Source organism: Hippocampus bargibanti, linkage group LG03 (assembly GCF_051943395.1).
Source record: "Hippocampus bargibanti isolate YZ-2025 linkage group LG03, ASM5194339v1, whole genome shotgun sequence".
In the NCBI taxonomy this organism is placed as follows: domain Eukaryota; kingdom Metazoa; phylum Chordata; class Actinopteri; order Syngnathiformes; family Syngnathidae; genus Hippocampus; species Hippocampus bargibanti.
In genome coordinates this window covers 14,454,602-14,472,850 of record NC_142736.1, presented here as the reverse complement: position 1 = coordinate 14,472,850, position 18,249 = coordinate 14,454,602, and the positions used below count along the sequence as shown (strand labels likewise).

The following is an 18,249-nucleotide window of genomic DNA, read 5'->3' as shown; positions in this document are numbered from 1 at the left end:
AACACAAGATATGTAAGAAATTTACTTTCCAAAAACTGTGAAAAAGTGCAATACAGGTTCAACTGGTAACAACTCAAAAGATTATTTCCCAAATGGAGTGCAGCATTTTTCTTTTTGTTGTTTTTAATTCAACAAACCCAATTTCATTGAAATTGGGATCTCGTGTTAAACAATAATTAAAAACAGAACACACTGATTTGCAAATCATGTTCAACCTACATTTAGTTGAAAACTTTACAAATAGAGTCTGTTTAACGTTTTGCATCGTCACGTTTTAAGTTGCACATATGGATGTAGCCCCAAATGGTATTAAATGACATTGATTTTCTGGAATGTTCCTGAGCCTATGTGGTGACATCCTTTTTACACGGTGTTGTTTTGTGAGCGACTTGAAGGTCACCTGTTTGCAATGCAGTGATTTTTCCAGATTTTCTGAACATTTTGATGATGGTATGGACTACAGATGATAACATCCCTAAATTCCTTGCAATTGTACACTGAGGATTATTGTCCTTAGAGTGTTCGACTATTTTTCTGTTGCTGTGGTTCTCAAAGACGTGCACTTCGCCCCATCTTTGCTTGTGAGTGAGTGACTCAGCAATCCAGGTTCCAGTTAGCCTGTTAACCTGTGGGATGTTCCAAACAAGTGTTGGATTGGATTGGAATATATTTGCCTGTATTCGCCTCGCAATGGAGAAATTTACATTTCACAGCAGCAAAGTTATGAAAGGAATGAAAGTTTAATGAGCATGCCTCAGCTTTGTTCATCTATTTTTGCAACTTGTTGCAGTGTTAAACAGTCAAATGAGTGTGATAATAAATGAAAACAGTTTAAAAGATACAGTAAAGTCTCGTTATAGCGATATCGGTTATATCGATAGTACTGCTTATTACGATACTATTTCTATGAACTCAAGGAGAAAATTACATGCCCGCAGGATCGGCTATATCGATAGTCCCGGTTATATCGATATATTTTTCGGACTCCCGAGAATATCGATATAACGAGACTTTACTGTAGTTATATTGTCTGTGTGGTGTATCCAATTAAATATAGGTTAAACATGATTTCTAAATTGATCTATTCTGTTTTTATTCATGTTTAACACAACATCCCTACTTGATTGGAATTCAGCTGGTACATTCTCTCCCGTTAAAAAAAAAAAAAAAAAAAAAGAGGGAGACCCATTGTTAAAATCTCTTACATTAATAATGACATTCATGATGATGTTTTTGATGAAGTTGAGATTGAAAATAACTGTCATAAATTTCTTTGGGATGATGGCAAAGTAGACTTGACATCGGGTTTGTGAACACATTGTTCATACAAAAATGATGATGCGCACAAATTCAGTGGGAGTCCCGTTCTAAAGGCCAGCATGTTTATGACATGTAATAGAACCACAATGTTGCACCAGAAAGTTTTGTAAACACCACATACTTTTTTTTGTATAAAACACAACTGGTCTGTTGTAGGTGATTGTTTGACTGCAATGTAAGGTGGTGTGACAGGGAGGGAAGGACCTTGCGGGGGCAGCACCCGGAGTCCGAGTAACCTGCAAACACGGCTGTAAGGCGTTTAGAAGGGAGACCCCGCTGGAAAGAAAACTGCAAAATGTTAGAACTGCTTTCTGACATTTTTGTCCCACATTAAAGAATGAAGGAATTCAAAAATAAAAACAACATATGTACATGTTTATAAGGATATGTATTGTATGTAAAAAATAATCAAGAATACAACAAGGTAGAAAACAATACAAAATCATGGTACAAGGTGATATTAACATACATGACTATATGTCGGAATAATGTTGGCTTGTAAAGAGGGGGGTGTGTCCAATGTTCACTCCACTGAAATAGCCCAATAGATATACAAAATGCACAAAAAACAAAACAAAACAAAACAAACAAACAAACAAACCATATGGACCAACATCAATACCAGCATGTTGTTGGGCATATACGTGCAGCGTCATGTGGCACTGAACAAACAAACAAAACATGTTTGTATTTTTGCTGAGGAAGTAAAATCACAATCATTTGAGTACATTGTCTCAGAGAATGGTTCTTCATAAAAACATGAAGTGTCTCACTTTGCTTCCCACCAATGGCCATCTCCTTCCTGAGAGTGAGAAAGGTGAGCCGAAGAAAGTTCCTAGAAGTTTTTTTTTCCTTTGCAAGATGAAAAGAGAGGCCGTGGAAGTGTGGATGGGGGGCACAGAAGTCATTTTCTGTCCATGCCACAGATTTTTTTTTGAATTTACTTTCCTCTACCATTGCTTTATCTGTATGGCGTGTGTGTGCGTGTGTGTGTGTGTGTGCGTGTGTGTGTGTGTGTGTGTGTGTGTGTGTGTGTGTGTGTGTGTGTGTGTGTGTGTGCGTGCGTTAGTGTGCGCGTGCGCTCATGGTGCTGTGGTGATAGCGTTGAGGTCCTTCATGAGACCCTCCAAGTGGGCCATTTCCTCGGTCAACTCGTCTGGTTCGTAGCTCTGAGGGAGAGGAACAGGGTTACTGCGAGGAGCGGGGGAGGAGCAAGGGGGCAGGGAAGCAAGCACCTGGAGGAGGGGAGGGAGGGGAGGAAGAAGAGGAGAGGAGGACAGGGTCAGTCAGGGACCTTTCATTAGACTTGGGGGAGTTAAATGGGGTGAGGCATTTGGGGGGGTCAATGGGACTGAAGCGTGGAAAGTTACATGGGCAGAAAGGGAGAGCAGATGAAAGCCAAGCAAAACAGCAGAAGCAAAGAAAAAAAATCATTCCAATAGTGGGTTTTGTAATAATCAGCCATCAAAAAAGTAAACGGATTCGTAAAGTACAGCCAATAGAGGGTGAGAATGAAGTTAAAGAAGAATAAAGAGAGAAAGAAGAAACAGAAAATGTGGTTAAAATCAAAGTACATTTGAAGCTCGTCATACAATCCAGTGCCCAAAGAAAAACGAGACATGGATTTGGAAGGAAAGTGTCAAACTTATGTTTGGTCACTTAAAACAATTCTATATTGAGCGGTGTGAGAACTGTCTGCAATGTTACAGGCAGCTGGCACAATACTCACACTATCGACATCCTCCAGCATCTTGCTGGTCTCCGGGACGTCGGGGGCGTTGGGCACGTTGACCATCATCGGCGTTCGAGTCCTTCCTAGAGTTCCAATGGAGGCTGTTTTAACGACATGGGGGTGTGTGGGAAGCCCTGAATCAGGTGAAGACACCAAAGTGGGGAGCTCATGAGCATCATGTTGTTCAGGAAAAAAAAAAAAAAAAAACGGCTGAATTTCGGTGTCGAACATCTCAGAGTGGAGCGAGATCGAGGATGGCCATTCAGAGTTCACCTCAAACTGAGTGGACTATTTTGGCTGTGACCTTGCTGCCCGTTTTCACATGGATGCAGTTGCCAAAGTTCCTTTGATACATCGTCACAATTCACATGAATTTTAAACACTTATGGGAATTGTCACCCAACCCACCCCCAACTATTAAAACTTTGCCTGCTTTCGACTACAGTACTTATTTCACTGTCCATAGTCTGACTATTGTTATTCATGCTCCTGTTGCGCAGAATGGTGGCATCTGGCACTTTTCAACTACGCATTGTAAAAAAATCATTTATGCGAAGCAGGATCGCATATAAAAGTGACCTGAGTTGGATTTGGAAAAAAAAAAGAAAAGAAAAATTGTGATTGAGCCATTCAGTCTGTCATTAAAAATCGAATACAGGTCACATTCTATATGGACCATAAAATGTCCATTTGTGAGGCAATTATCTGCAATCTGAATGTGGCCTTAGTTGAACTTTAACTCAGTCTTATCCTGCCATATGCTACAACGTGAGTGGGTTTTATATTTTATATATTTTTTTCTTTCATATATTTTCTCTGATGAGGAAAGACAAACATACTGTCTAAAAATGTAATAAAAAAAATAATTAAACCCAACAATGAGTTCATTTATTTCTTTTTGTGCCATCAGTTTCGTGCAATCCTGCGTAGTCATTTTGATGCGAGAGTCAATTCCACTGGAAACAAAAATAACAGTCTGTGATTATTATTATTGTAGTTTCAAACCCCTTGTTGTTGGATGATGATAGTGGTTCTTTTATTCACATACATTCAGTATTTTCTCAATTTTTAGGATCATATTGTTGGCCTACTGGGTAGGAAGTGTGTGGTCCTGTGCGCTACCCAATAGCACTGATGAAAATACTGTATGTGGCCCGTTCCGGCATTTAAGCTGCCTGTCCTTTAAGTACTGTATTTTACGTTGTATAAGGCGCACCCAAGGGCCTTATTTCTTCAAAAGATGACCTTGCGCCTTATATGCTACTGTGCCTTATATGTGAAGTAATATTGAGCCCCAACAAGCCTCGTAACTACTGTCAGCAGCCACCGACTCCACCCCCCCTATAGAACAAGTAGTGCGTAACCCGTAACCCGAGCCTCTTCTGTAGCGCCCTATAATGTGGTGAGCCTTATATTTTGAATTTTTTTTAAATATATTTCTATATTTGGAAAACTTTTTTCATTCATTGAAGGTGCGCGCCTCATAGTCCGGTGCACCTTATACAGTATATGGAAAAAGTTTGAAAATACACTATTTATTGGGGTTGCACCTTATACTCCAGTGCGTCTTATACACCGGAAAATATGGTAAACTGCGATTGTACACAAAAGCAAAGCAACTGCTCATGAAATGGCACTATCTACGAAATGAACCTTTGTAAAATATCCCTTGCTTGTCCTATGGGTGTCCTGTGCAAGGTTTTGGATATTTGTGCATTTTATTTTGGGCAACTTTGACTGTAGATAGATTGATAAACAATGTTTTTTTTTTAAATTGTGTTTGTTTGATTGGCCACTTGGGAAGCACCCTATCCTAGTGGTTAACATGTGTGCCTCAGTGTCCTGAGGTTCTGGGTTTAAATCTCATTCCAGCGTACCATTGTGGTGTTTGCATGACAGAAGACACTATGAGAATGCCAGCAGGTGTTGCTCACCAGTCTGAGCTAGCAGGGGAGTGCTCGGCAGTGCAGGTGACTCAAAGCAAGGGTGACTTGCAGCTGCGATGGCAGGCACGGCAAAGCTCTTCAGGGGGTGAGCGTGGGCGTGCGGGTGGGCTGAGCGCAGGGGCGGCAAATTGCTGGCGTAGCAGTCCTCCTCTGTGGTGGTAGAGCCGTGGTAACTGCCCTCGGGGTCCGCCAGGATCTCTGAGGGGCAGGAAGCCTGCGAGGACGACGTGGCAGGCGGAAGCGGTTCCGAACAAGGTGTATTCCTCACCGATTCTGGAGGACAGATAAAGACAGGAAGGAGATAGCAATGAAGAGGCAGTTTTGTCTCTTTTCATCGTTGCTCGTGTTCAGAATCTAAATGTGCGGTTCACTACAGGTTTGAATACAAACGACCGCTGCTCCAAATACAAGGTATGAGTGACTCTTGGAGCTTAACAAGCTACCGTAGCCCACCATCATGGGGAACAGTCGTCCCGAGTGAATGTTGATCATACGTGATCCTTCATCTCTCTTTTAGCAAAATGCCACCGCCGGCGGGTTACTGTCCACATTTGTCGATTGCTGATTCAAAATGTACACGAAAATAGCACCGCAAACATGCATTGAATGAACTGTTCTGGGGCCTCAAAATTATTTTGCAGCCCAAATAACAGCACAAACGTGCAGACCAAGAATGCAGTATTTAGCAATTGCAGTCATTTCTGACCAGTGGAAGCAGTGCTCGTCAGACACAATGTGTCTCCAGAATAGAGTTCACCAACAAAAAAAATATTTTTTTTATGAATAGATATATTTTTGGAAGAAAACAAAGCACGTTTACAAATCACATACTACCAATTTATTAGGATGCGGCCTTCAGTAAACAAGATGTTACTTAATAATCAAATCAGCTTTTACTATGGACACAATTTCGGATAAAAGAAGCAGCCCTGTACAAAAGAAAACCAATGAGATGAATTTCACACATTCCATTGATAATGATTAGCTATAATAATGACCACAAAAAGCTCCACTAAAAGATCAGCGGTAACCCAAATGCACATCTGGCTGCTCAAACCTGGCCATATGTTGCTCCCCACTCTTGTCACTTCCCTTAGTCCAAATCATCTCCACTCTAAAAACCATGTCGTACAGCAACAGATGGTGCTACAAGTCTCAGCACATTTAATTGCAACTTTGATGGGAGACTTTGCTGAATAATGTCGGCAGTACAAACAAGTAACACAGGTGAAGTGGAGAACAATGGATCGACAGAAAAGAAGCGTATGAAGGTGGAAACATGCTTTTCCAGTAAAATGAGTGATCGAATGAGTCTTCTGTTCCTCTTTTGCAATTCCGTCAAGGACCAGCACGGGGCAGTGTCTCACCTGTGGAATCCACCCTGTCAAGATGGGAGATGGGGCTGCAGGCATGCGGGCGGGGGTGCCCGCTGCCATGATGGTAGAGGTAGCTGCGCGTGGGCGACGCCAGGCTGCCCATGTGATAATGGTGCTGATGGTTATCGAGGGAATGGATGGGATGAGCGCTAATTACAGCTGTGAATTCAAACGGACATGGAGATTGATCATGAGAGAAGGAGACTGATGATAAATGGGGATGTGGTGCTACTCACATACGGAAACACACTCACACACTTTCATACTCTGTCAGGAACACAATGATTAACAATCAATTAATCACAGCATAAGACGCCAGACATCTGTGGCGTTTCAAATTGTGCATTTTCTCAGAAGAGATTTCAACAAAGCAGCTCACTAACTGTAAATAATGACGATCTCACTTCTCAAACACACATTGAGGCACACCTGTGGTCACACACACTTACGCTGAGGTGGCTGTGCATCAAAAGGCATCATCATTTTTGGCCTCATCCCCCGGCGGCCTGCAAGGGTCGACATGCTGTCCTCTGATTCATGGCCTAAAACGTATGGTGGAAACCAGCCCATCAGAAAGAGCTGCTACTCTGCCCTTTTTGAGATCAGCCCATTTGAAAGCGTGGGACATTTCAAACGTTGACATTTTATTTACATTAATTTTGACCTCGTCATTTGATTAATGGAATGCTTTAGTTGCAAGACAGGTGTACAGCTGTCACTATCAACATGGTGCATATGAAAAGCATGTATATGACTGAGTTAGAAAACCATCAAATAAATTAATCGATAAAGAGAATAATTAAGGTTAATGCAAGCCTCCGCAATATTTTAGTGAGACTGTGGGAACCAGGCCTTAACAAGCTGTTTGTGGCTCCCGAGGAGCATACAAAAATATATGGCTGTGAGTATCACAGTATGCTCTCTGTAACTGTTGCTGCTTCATGTGTGTTAAACCACCAGCTCTTTGAGGGTTTGTATTTACAACATCCGTCCTAATGTTATCTAGCCTGACTATATTGTTTTAATCGTCTGTGTCAAACATAAGATGTTTAATTTTCTTGCTTTATCTAGAATGGTTTGATCGTGACTCTTTTTATATTTGATATTTTTCAAGTTTCAGTCAGAACTTTTTTTCCCTCCCACGAGGGGGCATCATTTACCTTTTGTATACCCGCCCCCACTTTCAATGCAGACTACAACCAAGTAAGCTTGAAATAAACTTGTTTTCTGATGAGAGTCTAAGGCAGGCATGGGCAAACTACGGCCCGCGGGCCACATACGGCCCGTTAGGCTTTTTAATCCGGCCCGCCGAACTTGCCCAAATCATAGTACAAACAGTGTCTAAAACTCATGACAAAAAGTTAGCGAACAACAGGGCAGATAACTGAAAAGTTGCCTGCCCCATTTTTCTCGACTTGAAGCACAATGAAACAACTAATCACATTAAAAAACATTGCCACAAAGTATAAAGTTTTTATTTTTAAATCAAGGATGCACCTACTATAAATGCTCCCTTGCTTAATTTACGGTAAATGCGCATGGCTGTAGATTTTACTGCAGTAGTCGATTGTCATTGCGGTGCACAATGCAACGTTTGCATTGCTTTCTACGAGCCACTAAGCCCCTTTAATAAGTCTCACGTACACTTTACAGTCACGGTTTAAGTAAATTTACGTTTTGTAGCGTCACATATGTTGTTAGCTTCTTTTGAATCTTTCTTCTGGGCTGAGGTTCTGTGCATCTATTTTGGAAAATGACATGCAATTGCACGACTTCATAACGCTTGCGAAAGTCCGGAAGAAAGAAGCAGGCTTCTGATTGGCTGCTGTGCCGAGTATGCAAATTTCAACTGCAGGTAGTCTATGTTTGTGTGCTCGGCGACGGTACACGTGTATTGTTTGCGCGAGGGCGTCAGTGAGGAGTTTGTTGAGCGCGCGGTCAGGACAAACCATCTATGATTTGGCGGAATTTAACACAAGTAGGTATTATTGAGCTTGAATATTTCGTTGTGTAATAATATGTTTTGAATGTTGAAAGTGATTCCATTTTTCAATAAATGTTGATTTCTTTAACTTTGCCCCTTCGATGGAAACTTATTAAAAACAGACGCAATCTTGATAAATCACAGTGCATATGTTATTTTAATCTATTTCCATTTCCTCCTCCAAGTATCTGCGAAATAGTATCTAAACGCCATATTCCTTGAGACAAATTTATTAACTGATCAGGGATATTTTTCACATTTGAAAGACAGTTAATAAATTGGGTTGTAGTGTTCAAACTATCATTTTGAAGTCATTTTTATTGGTGTTTTTCATTTAACTAAAAATATCAGCCTGCCTGATTTGGGTATTTTAGATGCTATAAAACGTTTTTCTGATGTCAGTGGGAAACAAAAACAAAAAATGGTGCCGGTTGTCCTTTAAATGTAGTATGTACAACGCCCATAGCATTGTATGTCGCTTTCTCGGTCAGGGGCGGTCCAAACGTGACGTCACATGGGGATCGTCATCAACTCGAAAACAAGACTTCATGAATATTCAGCGCAAGTCTTAAAACGTAAACTATAGCTATATGCTGTGGAATCTTTGTAAAATACGCTCAGTCGAAGTCATTTGAAGTGATTTTATAAATTATGGACATAACTTGTTCAGAGTATTTCCGGCCCAAACACTCCCTCCAAATGCTCCTGGCCCGGCCCCTCTGTCAAATTTTAGAACCCAATGCGGCCCGCGAGTCAAAAAGTTTGCCCACCCCTGGTCTAAGGTTTCTTATGCTGCATTGAATGTTTATGCAGTACTAAAACTCAATATTGTGTGGGTCCTAAAATTTGAGTGAAAATGACAAAAACCCTGGCTCTGCAGTGGACACATTTTTGCACATCGTCTGGCTCTAAACGAGTTAACCATCAGCGCCATGAAATCAACACCTTCCGACCATTCATCAAAAAAGTCTCAAAACATTTAGACATCAAAATAATGGTTAAGAGCTAAAAGCCAACAGCAAGAGTTTGACTGAAAGCCCCGAGTCACGCTGCATGACCATAACATCTACTGAACTGCTATTCTCCCCACAGACTGACCACGGAAGGAGTTTCGCCTCTGTTGCAGGTGGGGGTTGCTCTCCATCCCGCTGTCAGCTGGTGTAATGTCTTGGGAGGTGCGGGGGATGGGTGTTTCCGTCATGACCGGGTTCGGCTCCGGTGACTTGTCCATTGGCTTGAGCTCCAGCCGCTCGTGGTGGATCCAAAGATCGGGCGGTTTCAGGTCTTTGGAGTTGCCCTTGTATTTGTGCGAGCCGTTGGAGGACTTGGAGGCGGCCCGCTTCCTGTGTGACAAAAAGGTAGGGTGAATGGAGAAAACAAGCTCACGCTCAAGAAGGCCATTAGATCATGAAATCGTCTGCCGTGGGTGCAATGTGATCACCTGCATGTTACAAACAGTCAAAAGCGTAGGCTGATATCATCATAATCAAGCACGACATTGACTACATGAGCCATTAATTTTTTTTCCAATAATTGGTTGAGAATTATGCATGACTGGGAAACTTAATAGAAGTAGAGGGCTTCTGTTATTCCAATCCTTGTTGCCTTATAAGAACAGCAATTGGATGAGAAAAGTGGCAGAGTTGAACAGAGAAGAGCAGCAAACTCAAGATTCAACGATGGAAAGGCTTATGGACAAAAAACAAACCAAACCAAAAAATAAAACGTTGACATGTCATATCTCTTGCTTACTTTTTCTGGTGTGATGTGGTGCGCCGTGTGCACAGGAAGGCACCCACAACCACTACAATGATGGTGAAGGCTCCCACTGAGATGATGACAACGATGACCAGGATGTGATTTTCACTGTTTCCCATCCCCGATTTGCCTGGAAAAAGAACACATATCACTTAGCATGGTAATGTTAAAGAAATGCTAATTGCTGGAATATTCCAACAAGATTGAAAGGTCTGCAGATTCATATCTAAGACCGCCACGACTGGGGGTGTGGTTGTGTAAAAAAATCTGATTTGGTTCAATTATAGCAGCCACCATAGCACGGTGAAACTGAAAATTTGGAAAATCTTACCAACTGCTGATCCAGGATCAAGGGGGAGTTGGTTGCCTGGAGGTCCAGGTTTCGATGGTAGATTTGAGGCTGTCAATGGACACAAATAGTGGTTTCATGAGGGAAATATGTCACCGACACAAAGTCTACAAATTGATGAATGGCTTCTGGTCCTGTTACATCCCACTGCGTATGGTAGGTCAATGGTATTCAGTGATCAAAAACTTTCTCTGAGAAAATGCCAAAGATTTTACATTAGCCGAGAAGTTGGAAATCTTGAGTGAGAAGAGCAGAGTCAGCATTGTGCACACAGAGGTGAAGTGTGAGCGGAGTTTACCTTGGTCATTTGCCATTTTGTCAGAGGATTCAGCTTAAGAAGCAGAGAAAGGGAGAAAAGTAAATGAAAAATGGTTAGCTCAAAAGAGTGGGAAGTGAGAAGGAAAAAAAAGCAAGAGATCAAGCTTGCGGAGGCAGTAAAATTTGATATTGAGTAAATGTAAATAACAAAATGAACAACAACAACAAACAGAAGTGCATTCCCGCAAATGAAAGAAGAAAATTAAGTAAGTTTTGCAACATAGAGCTCACATCTCTGATTTCAAACCCTTTGTAACTTGACGAGGCTTTCAATGAAAATGCTTACAACCAAATTTTAAGATGTGCCCTTCATCTATTTTCAGGAGTAAACAAGAGACTAAAAGGATTTGGGAATCAAAATCAGCAGAAACATTTCCTCTCCACTGGAATAATAATGAAAAAAAATGGCGGGAAAAAACACCCTCTAAGCACTGTTATTTTAGTTTGAAAATACAAACTCATGGTTTGGGCCCAAAATGAACAATGTTTTAATTAGATCCATCAGATCTAAACTTGTTTTGGTCACAGACAGAGAGGTACAAATTAACAATACATGTACGTACTACTATTCAAAGAAGTGTATGTTACAGCACATTCATGTTCAATTATGCAGATATCACATAATCCACTTTCAGGGAAAGAATGTACTGAGCTGCAGATATATTTTTAATATTTTGAAAACGCATTTGCTTCACCCTGAACCAATGTTTGGCCATGTTTGTGACTGTGCACAGACAGTCGTTGCTGATGCAAAGTTTGAATAAAATGATGCCTCAAATTTTGGGCATATTCGATTTTAAATGGAGCAAAATGTGGTTTTATGAATTATTGCAGAGTGGAGATTGGAGCCTTGAACATGACCTGGCTGACAAATCGCCGGCGGCTCGACTCAGTGGAAGCCTTCCGTTCAAGGCACCAACCACGGTTTTAAATTGGTGTGTTTTGATGTGAATGGACATTGAACAAGCGTAATCTTTGTTACACCATCGCTTCTTAAAGGGGGCAAGACACCTTCTACTGAATTGTTGTGATCGCTCGGTGAATGGTAAAGCCTCTCCAGCCAACTTAGATTTGGATAGTTTGCTGCCTGAGTGGAAGCGTCGCGCAGTGATGAGTGCGAATGTAAAGTGACGTGATAACTTTGGGAAACGGGAACGAAAAAATGGAAATAAAGAGCAGGAAAGCTAGACAGTCACAGCCAGATCTCTGATTGTATTTGTTTTTTCATTTTTTTAAGTCCTCACGTGGATGTCAATGGATGGCTTATACAAAAAGAATATGAGAATATTGTTTGAGTAACAACGGTGCAATACAGTATATAGCAGTCTTGGCAAATGTATCGCAAGCCAAAATAAGCCTTTATACCAAGTCAAGCTCCTGAAATACTCAACATATTAATTACCACTTGAGTTTATTTTGTGTTGTGGTCTGTGGTCAATTGAAAGGAACTACATGATCTGTAATGTAGTTTCCTTCAATAGTATAATATGAGGGATGTGTTTATTTGTCTTAATGTACTATTTGGAGAAAGGGGATATTGACTCAAATTTAATGCATGCAATCCAAAGGAGTGGCCAATGAGTGGGATTAAGCAAGAATATAGCATCTCCATTTGTAACGTCACTTGAGGCTCGAGGGCTGGGCTCAAGTGACGAAAGGGAAGCGGGGAGTGTGGATCCAAAATACACGGCGAGACAGATACTCGTATACAAAAGTCTTTACTGAGGCACGCATAAAAAAAAGGACAGCAGGATGAGGTGAGTGAGGTAGATCGGTGACAGCTGATCTGACGGCACGGAAGTAACAGGGTGGCTTTCAGAATACTCCGACGGCGCCTGAATGGCGCGATCGGTAGATATAGTCAGAAGGCACAATCAAGGGAATGACAATCAGCTGTGGGGACCCAGGTGCGTGATGATGGGAGGGGCCGTCTCCCGGGAGCAGCGGAGGAGGTGACAGGAGGGGCGGGGCGCGCCCAGGACGGCGACGAGATGTGACAGTGCCCCCCCCTCAACGGACGCCTCTTGGCGGCCCACCAGGTTTGGAGGGGTGAGCCGCATGGAACGCCCGGATGAGAGATGGGTCGAGGATCCAGGCACGTGGGACCCACTGTCGTTCCTCCGGTCCATAGCCCTCCCAGTCGACCAGGTACTGCACTCCTCTGCCCATGCGCCTGGAGTCCATTATCTCCCGCATGGTGTAGACCGACCTGAGGTCTTCGCCTGGGGGCCTTGGGTGCGACGAGCCCCGGGGGTAGTGTGGTCGTTCCCCCCCCCTACGATCATGGGTTCGGGGGATTCCTCCAGGCGCCGCACACGCTCGCTGCCGGGTGTGGGAGATCTGGACCGGCTGCGTGGCTGTCTGGGCCGTCGGCCGCGCTGCTCCCTCTGTCGCTCCCGAAGGCGGTGATCCAGGCCGATGACTATGGCGACCAGGTCGTCGAAGGTGGTGCCCGCGTCGCGGGTAGCCAACTCGTCCTTGAGGTCGGTGTTCAATCCGCGACGAAACACCCCCCTCAACGCTCGGTCGCCGTAGCCGCTGCCAGCGGCCCGGATGCGGAAGTCGACGGAGTATTCCGCGGCTGAACGGGCCCCTTGGACGCAGTCCAGTAATCTCCCCTCCGCTTCGGACTCCGTCACCGGATGATGGAAAACCCGGCGTAACTCGGCGACGAAGTCCGGGTACGAGGTGCGCAGCTCCGGTCGGGATTCTCGGATGGCCAGCACCCACGTCTCAGCTTCTCCCGTGAGCAGGCTGGTGATGAAGGCTACCTTCGCCTCATCGCTAACGCAGGCGTATGGATGTTGCTCAAACACGAGCGTGCACTGCATTAAAAACTGAGCGCAGCGCCCGGTTTCGCCTGCGTAGCGGGAGGGAAGAGGAAATTGAGGAGCGTGCCTACTCACGGGCGGGGAAGACTTGGTCGTGAGAGCGGAAATGCGTGCCTCAGCCGCCTCGAAGCGTTGAGCCAGCATGGTGGTAATTTGGCTGATTTCCGCGATGGCTCGGGCCAGCTGGCTTGAACGCTCCGCTTGCTCGGTGAGGGCGGCGAGATATCTGTCTTCGCCGGCGGGATCCATAGTTGGTCGGAGTATTATGTAACGTCACTTGAGGCTCGAGGGCTGGGCTCGAGTGACGAAAGGAAAGCGGGAAGTGTGGATCCAAAATACACGGCGAGACAGATACTCGTATACAAAAGTCTTTACTGAGGCACGCATAAAAAAAAGGACAGCAGGATGAGGTGAGTGAGGTAGATCGGTGACAGCTGATCTGACGGCACGGAAGTAACAGGGTGGCTTTCAGAATACTCCGACGGCGCCTGAATGGCGCGATCGGTAGATATAGTCAGAAGGCACAATCAAGGGAATGACAATCAGCTGTGGGGACCCAGGTGCGTGATGATGGGAGGGGCCGTCTCCCGGGAGCAGCGGAGGAGGTGACAGGAGGGGCGGGGCGCGCCCAGGACGGCGACGAGATGTGACACCATTAAAGGACAACCGACACCATTTGTTTGTTTCCTAACTGACATCAGAAAAACGTTTTATAGCATCTAAAATACCCAAAACACGCAGGCTGATATTTTTACTCAAATGCAAAACACCAATAAAAATGAGTTTAAGTGTCCCAAAACTACTTCAAAATGACCCTGGAAATTGCGAGTTCCAGAAGGTCCCGCCCCCTTGTTCGTGACGTCACGCCAGGACATCTTCGTCTTGCTCCAGAATCAAAACAATGGCTTCAGATTCAGAGAAGATTCTTCGTTGTACTAAGTTCATCCTGTCTACTTGATATCTAATTTTAAGCAGATTCTTTACTTACAGACAGTGGAGGTGTTCAAATAGCTGAAGGCGGAAGTAGTCGCCGAAACATGTCCGCTATTTGAACACCTACACTGTCTGTAAGTAAAGAATCTGCTTAAAATTAGAGAAGATTATTACTTGTTACTCATCCAGTTATGAATATGATTCAAATAGTTCTGAAGAGGAAAGCATGAATGCTTGCAATCGATTAAAGAAGTACTTGCGCATCAATTCGAGCCATGAGGATTCCAATGTAGCATCCCAGAAAACGCACAAGATGGCGCACAAGCTCCATTGGAAATGGGCTGATTTGTCCGCTGGGAATTTGTGTAAAGTTCCACCTTCTTTATGTGTATTACCGCAATTGGCTGCGACACACAATGATTCACCATTGCGTTATTTACGTGTTTTCCTTCTAATTTCACCATCAACACAAAGTTTTCAGACCAAACAAAGTGCATTGTGTGTCGCTTTCTCAGTCAGGGGCGTTCCAGACGTGACGTTATGTCAGGCATCGTCATCAACTCAAAAACCAGACTTCCTTAATATTCAGCGCGAGTCTGAAAACGTAAAATATAGCTATATGCCGTGGAATCTTTGTAAAATACGCTCAATCGAAGTAATTTGAAGTGATTTTACAAATTATGGACACAACTTGTCCGGAGGCGTCGGTTGTCCTTTAAGATCCGATCTGACTCTCGTGAACATTTTATTTCACAGTCCCAACCGATGTGTCTTTTCAAATGCAGATTGTATTTAGTTGCAATGGGAATTTAGAAAAAAAACCCTCACTCTTTGGGGTCCTAAACTGTACAGCCTCCGATGTTGGACCCATGCCCTTTGAGTTTCGAGCCTCAATCTTGAAGTAGTATGTCGTGTCTAGAGTAAGGTCTTGGATCTGGTGAGTAAGGCGGTTGCCCACTACGGGTTCAACAACCCAGTCGTGGTCCTCAGCGTTGACATCTGTGCTGTAGTAGATGATGTAGCCTAGAAAGGAGAGTGCAGAGGGAGGAGGGAGGGTCACTTATTAGGTGTGATGGCTTTAGATTTTGTATACAGTGATCCCTCGCTACTTTGAGGTTCACTTATTGCAGTTTCAGTGATCGCAGATTTTTTTTCAGGTAAAAACACATTCAGAATCAAAGAATGACTCAGAGGTTTTGTACATGGCTGTCGCTGTAGTTCCGAGTGCTGATATCACCCAATGACAGCACGGTTTACAGTCATTTGGATTGGCTGTGCATTGTCTCAGCCCCGCCCAGCACCCCCCTCTGTCTTATCATGAGGGTTATTATTATATAACTCTACTTGCAGATTTTGATCCTGGTCCCCATTAATTTGGGACCAGGAAAAAACATTTAGGACAAATTAAGCCATATCATATCAAAATGTGCTGTTGGCCAGCGTGGAGAAAAAACAATGGAATGAAACGGTGAGAATTTTTCGAGACTCACCTGTGATCTTTCCGTTTGCCTCAGAGGGAGGCTGCCAGTTGATGATGATGGTGCGAGGTTTGTTCTCTTTGCTGACCACTGTCACATCTTTGGGGGAAGAGCTAGGAACTAAGGAGGAAATTGACAGAGGGCATTCATCACAAAAAAAAAAAAAACAAAAAGAAAAAAACAAAGAATTCTCATATATGTGTTCCTGTATACATGACGTGCAGTAATTCTCTCAGTCTAACTCATGTAAAAGTATTGGTTTGGCACCCTCTGTTGACATCTGTGTGCCGAGGAGCCATGCGGAAGTGAGGGGGAGGATATTTATTTCGCTCATTGTGCTGTCATAATTAAGTAGTAACGTTGTGCTTTCGAACCCTTAGATAATAATTAGCCCCCTATTGGACGGGTGGAGGGGTATTGACCAATTATTCTCATATTTTCCCAACTCGTGGAAGGGCATGGTAACCTACCCCCCCCCCCCCCCCCCCCAAGTGAATTGTAGGAGGAACAATGTACTGTAAATGGAAAAAAAGTGTCTATCATTTCCTCATCTTGCATCTGACTGTGATATAATCAATGCTCAGCAACGATATATAAGAGGTTTATGTGTTTCATCACATTTTGATGCATGTTTGCAGTGCTCCTACTGGTTTCAAAGGTGGTTCCTTGGGCTGTCATGCTCCATGTGCTGGTGCGCCGGCCTTTGGTCACCATAACGGAAAACTCATACAAGGTGTTGGGCTTCAGTCCTGTCACCACGTGGTTCAGGCTGGTTGTGTTGGCAATCTGTGGGCAGGAGAATAAGACACATTTGAGTTTGAGTCTGAAGTACTTCTTTAGACTATTCCATCATGATGGGCTTTGGTGTTTTTACTGTGTTATGTTATACATATAACATTGTTTCAATGGCTGTCTGTGTTTTTACTTCTTTCATTGCTAAAAGCTTTTGGTTGCGTGTGTTAGTTTCTGAAATAGCAATAGTAGCACAAACATAACAATTCTGTAGAGGGGTGGTGCATAAACTGAAAAGGAAAAACAAAAAGGTGATGCATAGTTTGCTTTTATTGCAATTTTCCATTGAGAAAATACAGATCCACAGTTAATGTGCACGCTCTCTAAGGTGACATTGTAGTAATAATATGAAACATTAGAAGTGTGTGTGTGTGTCATGCATGCATGTGTGCGTGCGTGTGTGTGTGTGGCCGGAATTGTTGACAATGATTGTGATGGCCCGTGCATGACAGAAACCCGTGAAAATAGTCTTTTCATTTTGCGGCATTAGTATGGAAGGGTTTGAAGTGAGGTTTTTTTTTTTGCTCACAGAGCCCCAACAAATCTTTTGCAGAACATCACGTGACCAATTGGAAAGCAGGCTGTGTGTGCAGCAATAACACCAATCGCTGCATACTGATAACGGTTGTTTGAAGCCAAACGTGCCTGAATATTGTTTTCGTTATCGCCAGCGTCTTCAGACAAGAGTTGTATATCTCTAAGTCTCTTTATGTATACAAAAAGTGGACCCCGCTGTTTGCAGCGGAATTGAAACGTGTCAGCCCACGAATAACCTTAATCAGTGAAAAACTGATGATCATGATAATTGCATTGAAGCAAAATGTGTTTTTTTAAACCCTCACAAAATTCTTAATAATTAGGTGTTATATAATTATATAATTATATAATTATAAAAACAAGGTTTACAACCCCCCCGACAGTTAAAATACATAAATAGCCACAATTAAATACATAAAACAAATCCTGTGGAAATAATGCACCCGCAGGTGCCGAACTGTGTCTATGTGGGGGTCCACAGTACATGTTGTACGACATCCTAAATGTGAATAAAAATGAAGAACAAATATTGGAAACAGTCATCCTAGGTAGCATTCGAAAGCATCTTGTGAAAAACAAAATAAATTGTAGACACTGAACATTTCTAGATATGCTTTTCCTCAATCTCCTCCTCCTGCCGTCAATCTATGGCAATGCCCTCAAATTGAAAAAAAGTGGTTCAACCTATTCTTGAAGAAGGACTGACTGGAGGTTCAGAACTTGAGTCATGTGACTACGAAAGTGTGCGATTCAATTTATGTGAAGCGAAACAATCGATTGGGGCTGCTTTAATGGTTACAATTGATTGGACAATAAATTTAGCAAATTTGTTATAAAGAGGCAGATGTTCAGTTTGACCATAATTGAATTCAATGAAGATCAACAAATCCATGGT

The 18,249-nt window shown here is 43.1% G+C and overlaps 1 protein-coding gene across 14 annotated transcripts in view; it reads right to left on the bottom strand.

Annotated features, from left to right (window-relative positions):
- Window positions 1-1,674: 1,674 nt before the first annotated feature.
- Window positions 1,675-18,249, bottom strand: part of neo1a (neogenin 1a) — a 175,679-nt gene continuing 159,104 nt past the window's right edge. For 3 of the 14 annotated variants that reach the window (XM_088992117.1, XM_088992122.1, XM_088992124.1), the window contains exons 18-29: window positions 16,673-16,811; window positions 16,038-16,145; window positions 15,376-15,570; window positions 10,764-10,796; window positions 10,448-10,516; window positions 10,111-10,246; window positions 9,457-9,701; window positions 6,824-6,916; window positions 6,366-6,533; window positions 4,987-5,271; window positions 3,050-3,186; window positions 1,675-2,555 (exon numbers count right to left, since the gene is read on the bottom strand). In XM_088992117.1, the coding sequence (XP_088848243.1) occupies window positions 2,403-2,555; window positions 3,050-3,186; window positions 4,987-5,271; window positions 6,366-6,533; window positions 6,824-6,916; window positions 9,457-9,701; window positions 10,111-10,246; window positions 10,448-10,516; window positions 10,764-10,796; window positions 15,376-15,570; window positions 16,038-16,145; window positions 16,673-16,811 (1,761 nt within the window). In that variant the 3' untranslated portion in view covers window positions 1,675-2,402. Of the gene's footprint in view, window positions 2,672-3,049; window positions 3,187-4,986; window positions 5,272-6,365; window positions 6,534-6,823; window positions 6,917-9,456; window positions 9,702-10,110; window positions 10,247-10,447; window positions 10,517-10,763; window positions 10,797-15,375; window positions 15,571-16,037; window positions 16,146-16,672; window positions 16,812-18,249 lie in introns of all 14 variants that reach the window. The other 11 variants (XM_088992123.1, XM_088992131.1, XM_088992120.1 and 8 more) reach the window with 10 other exon arrangements.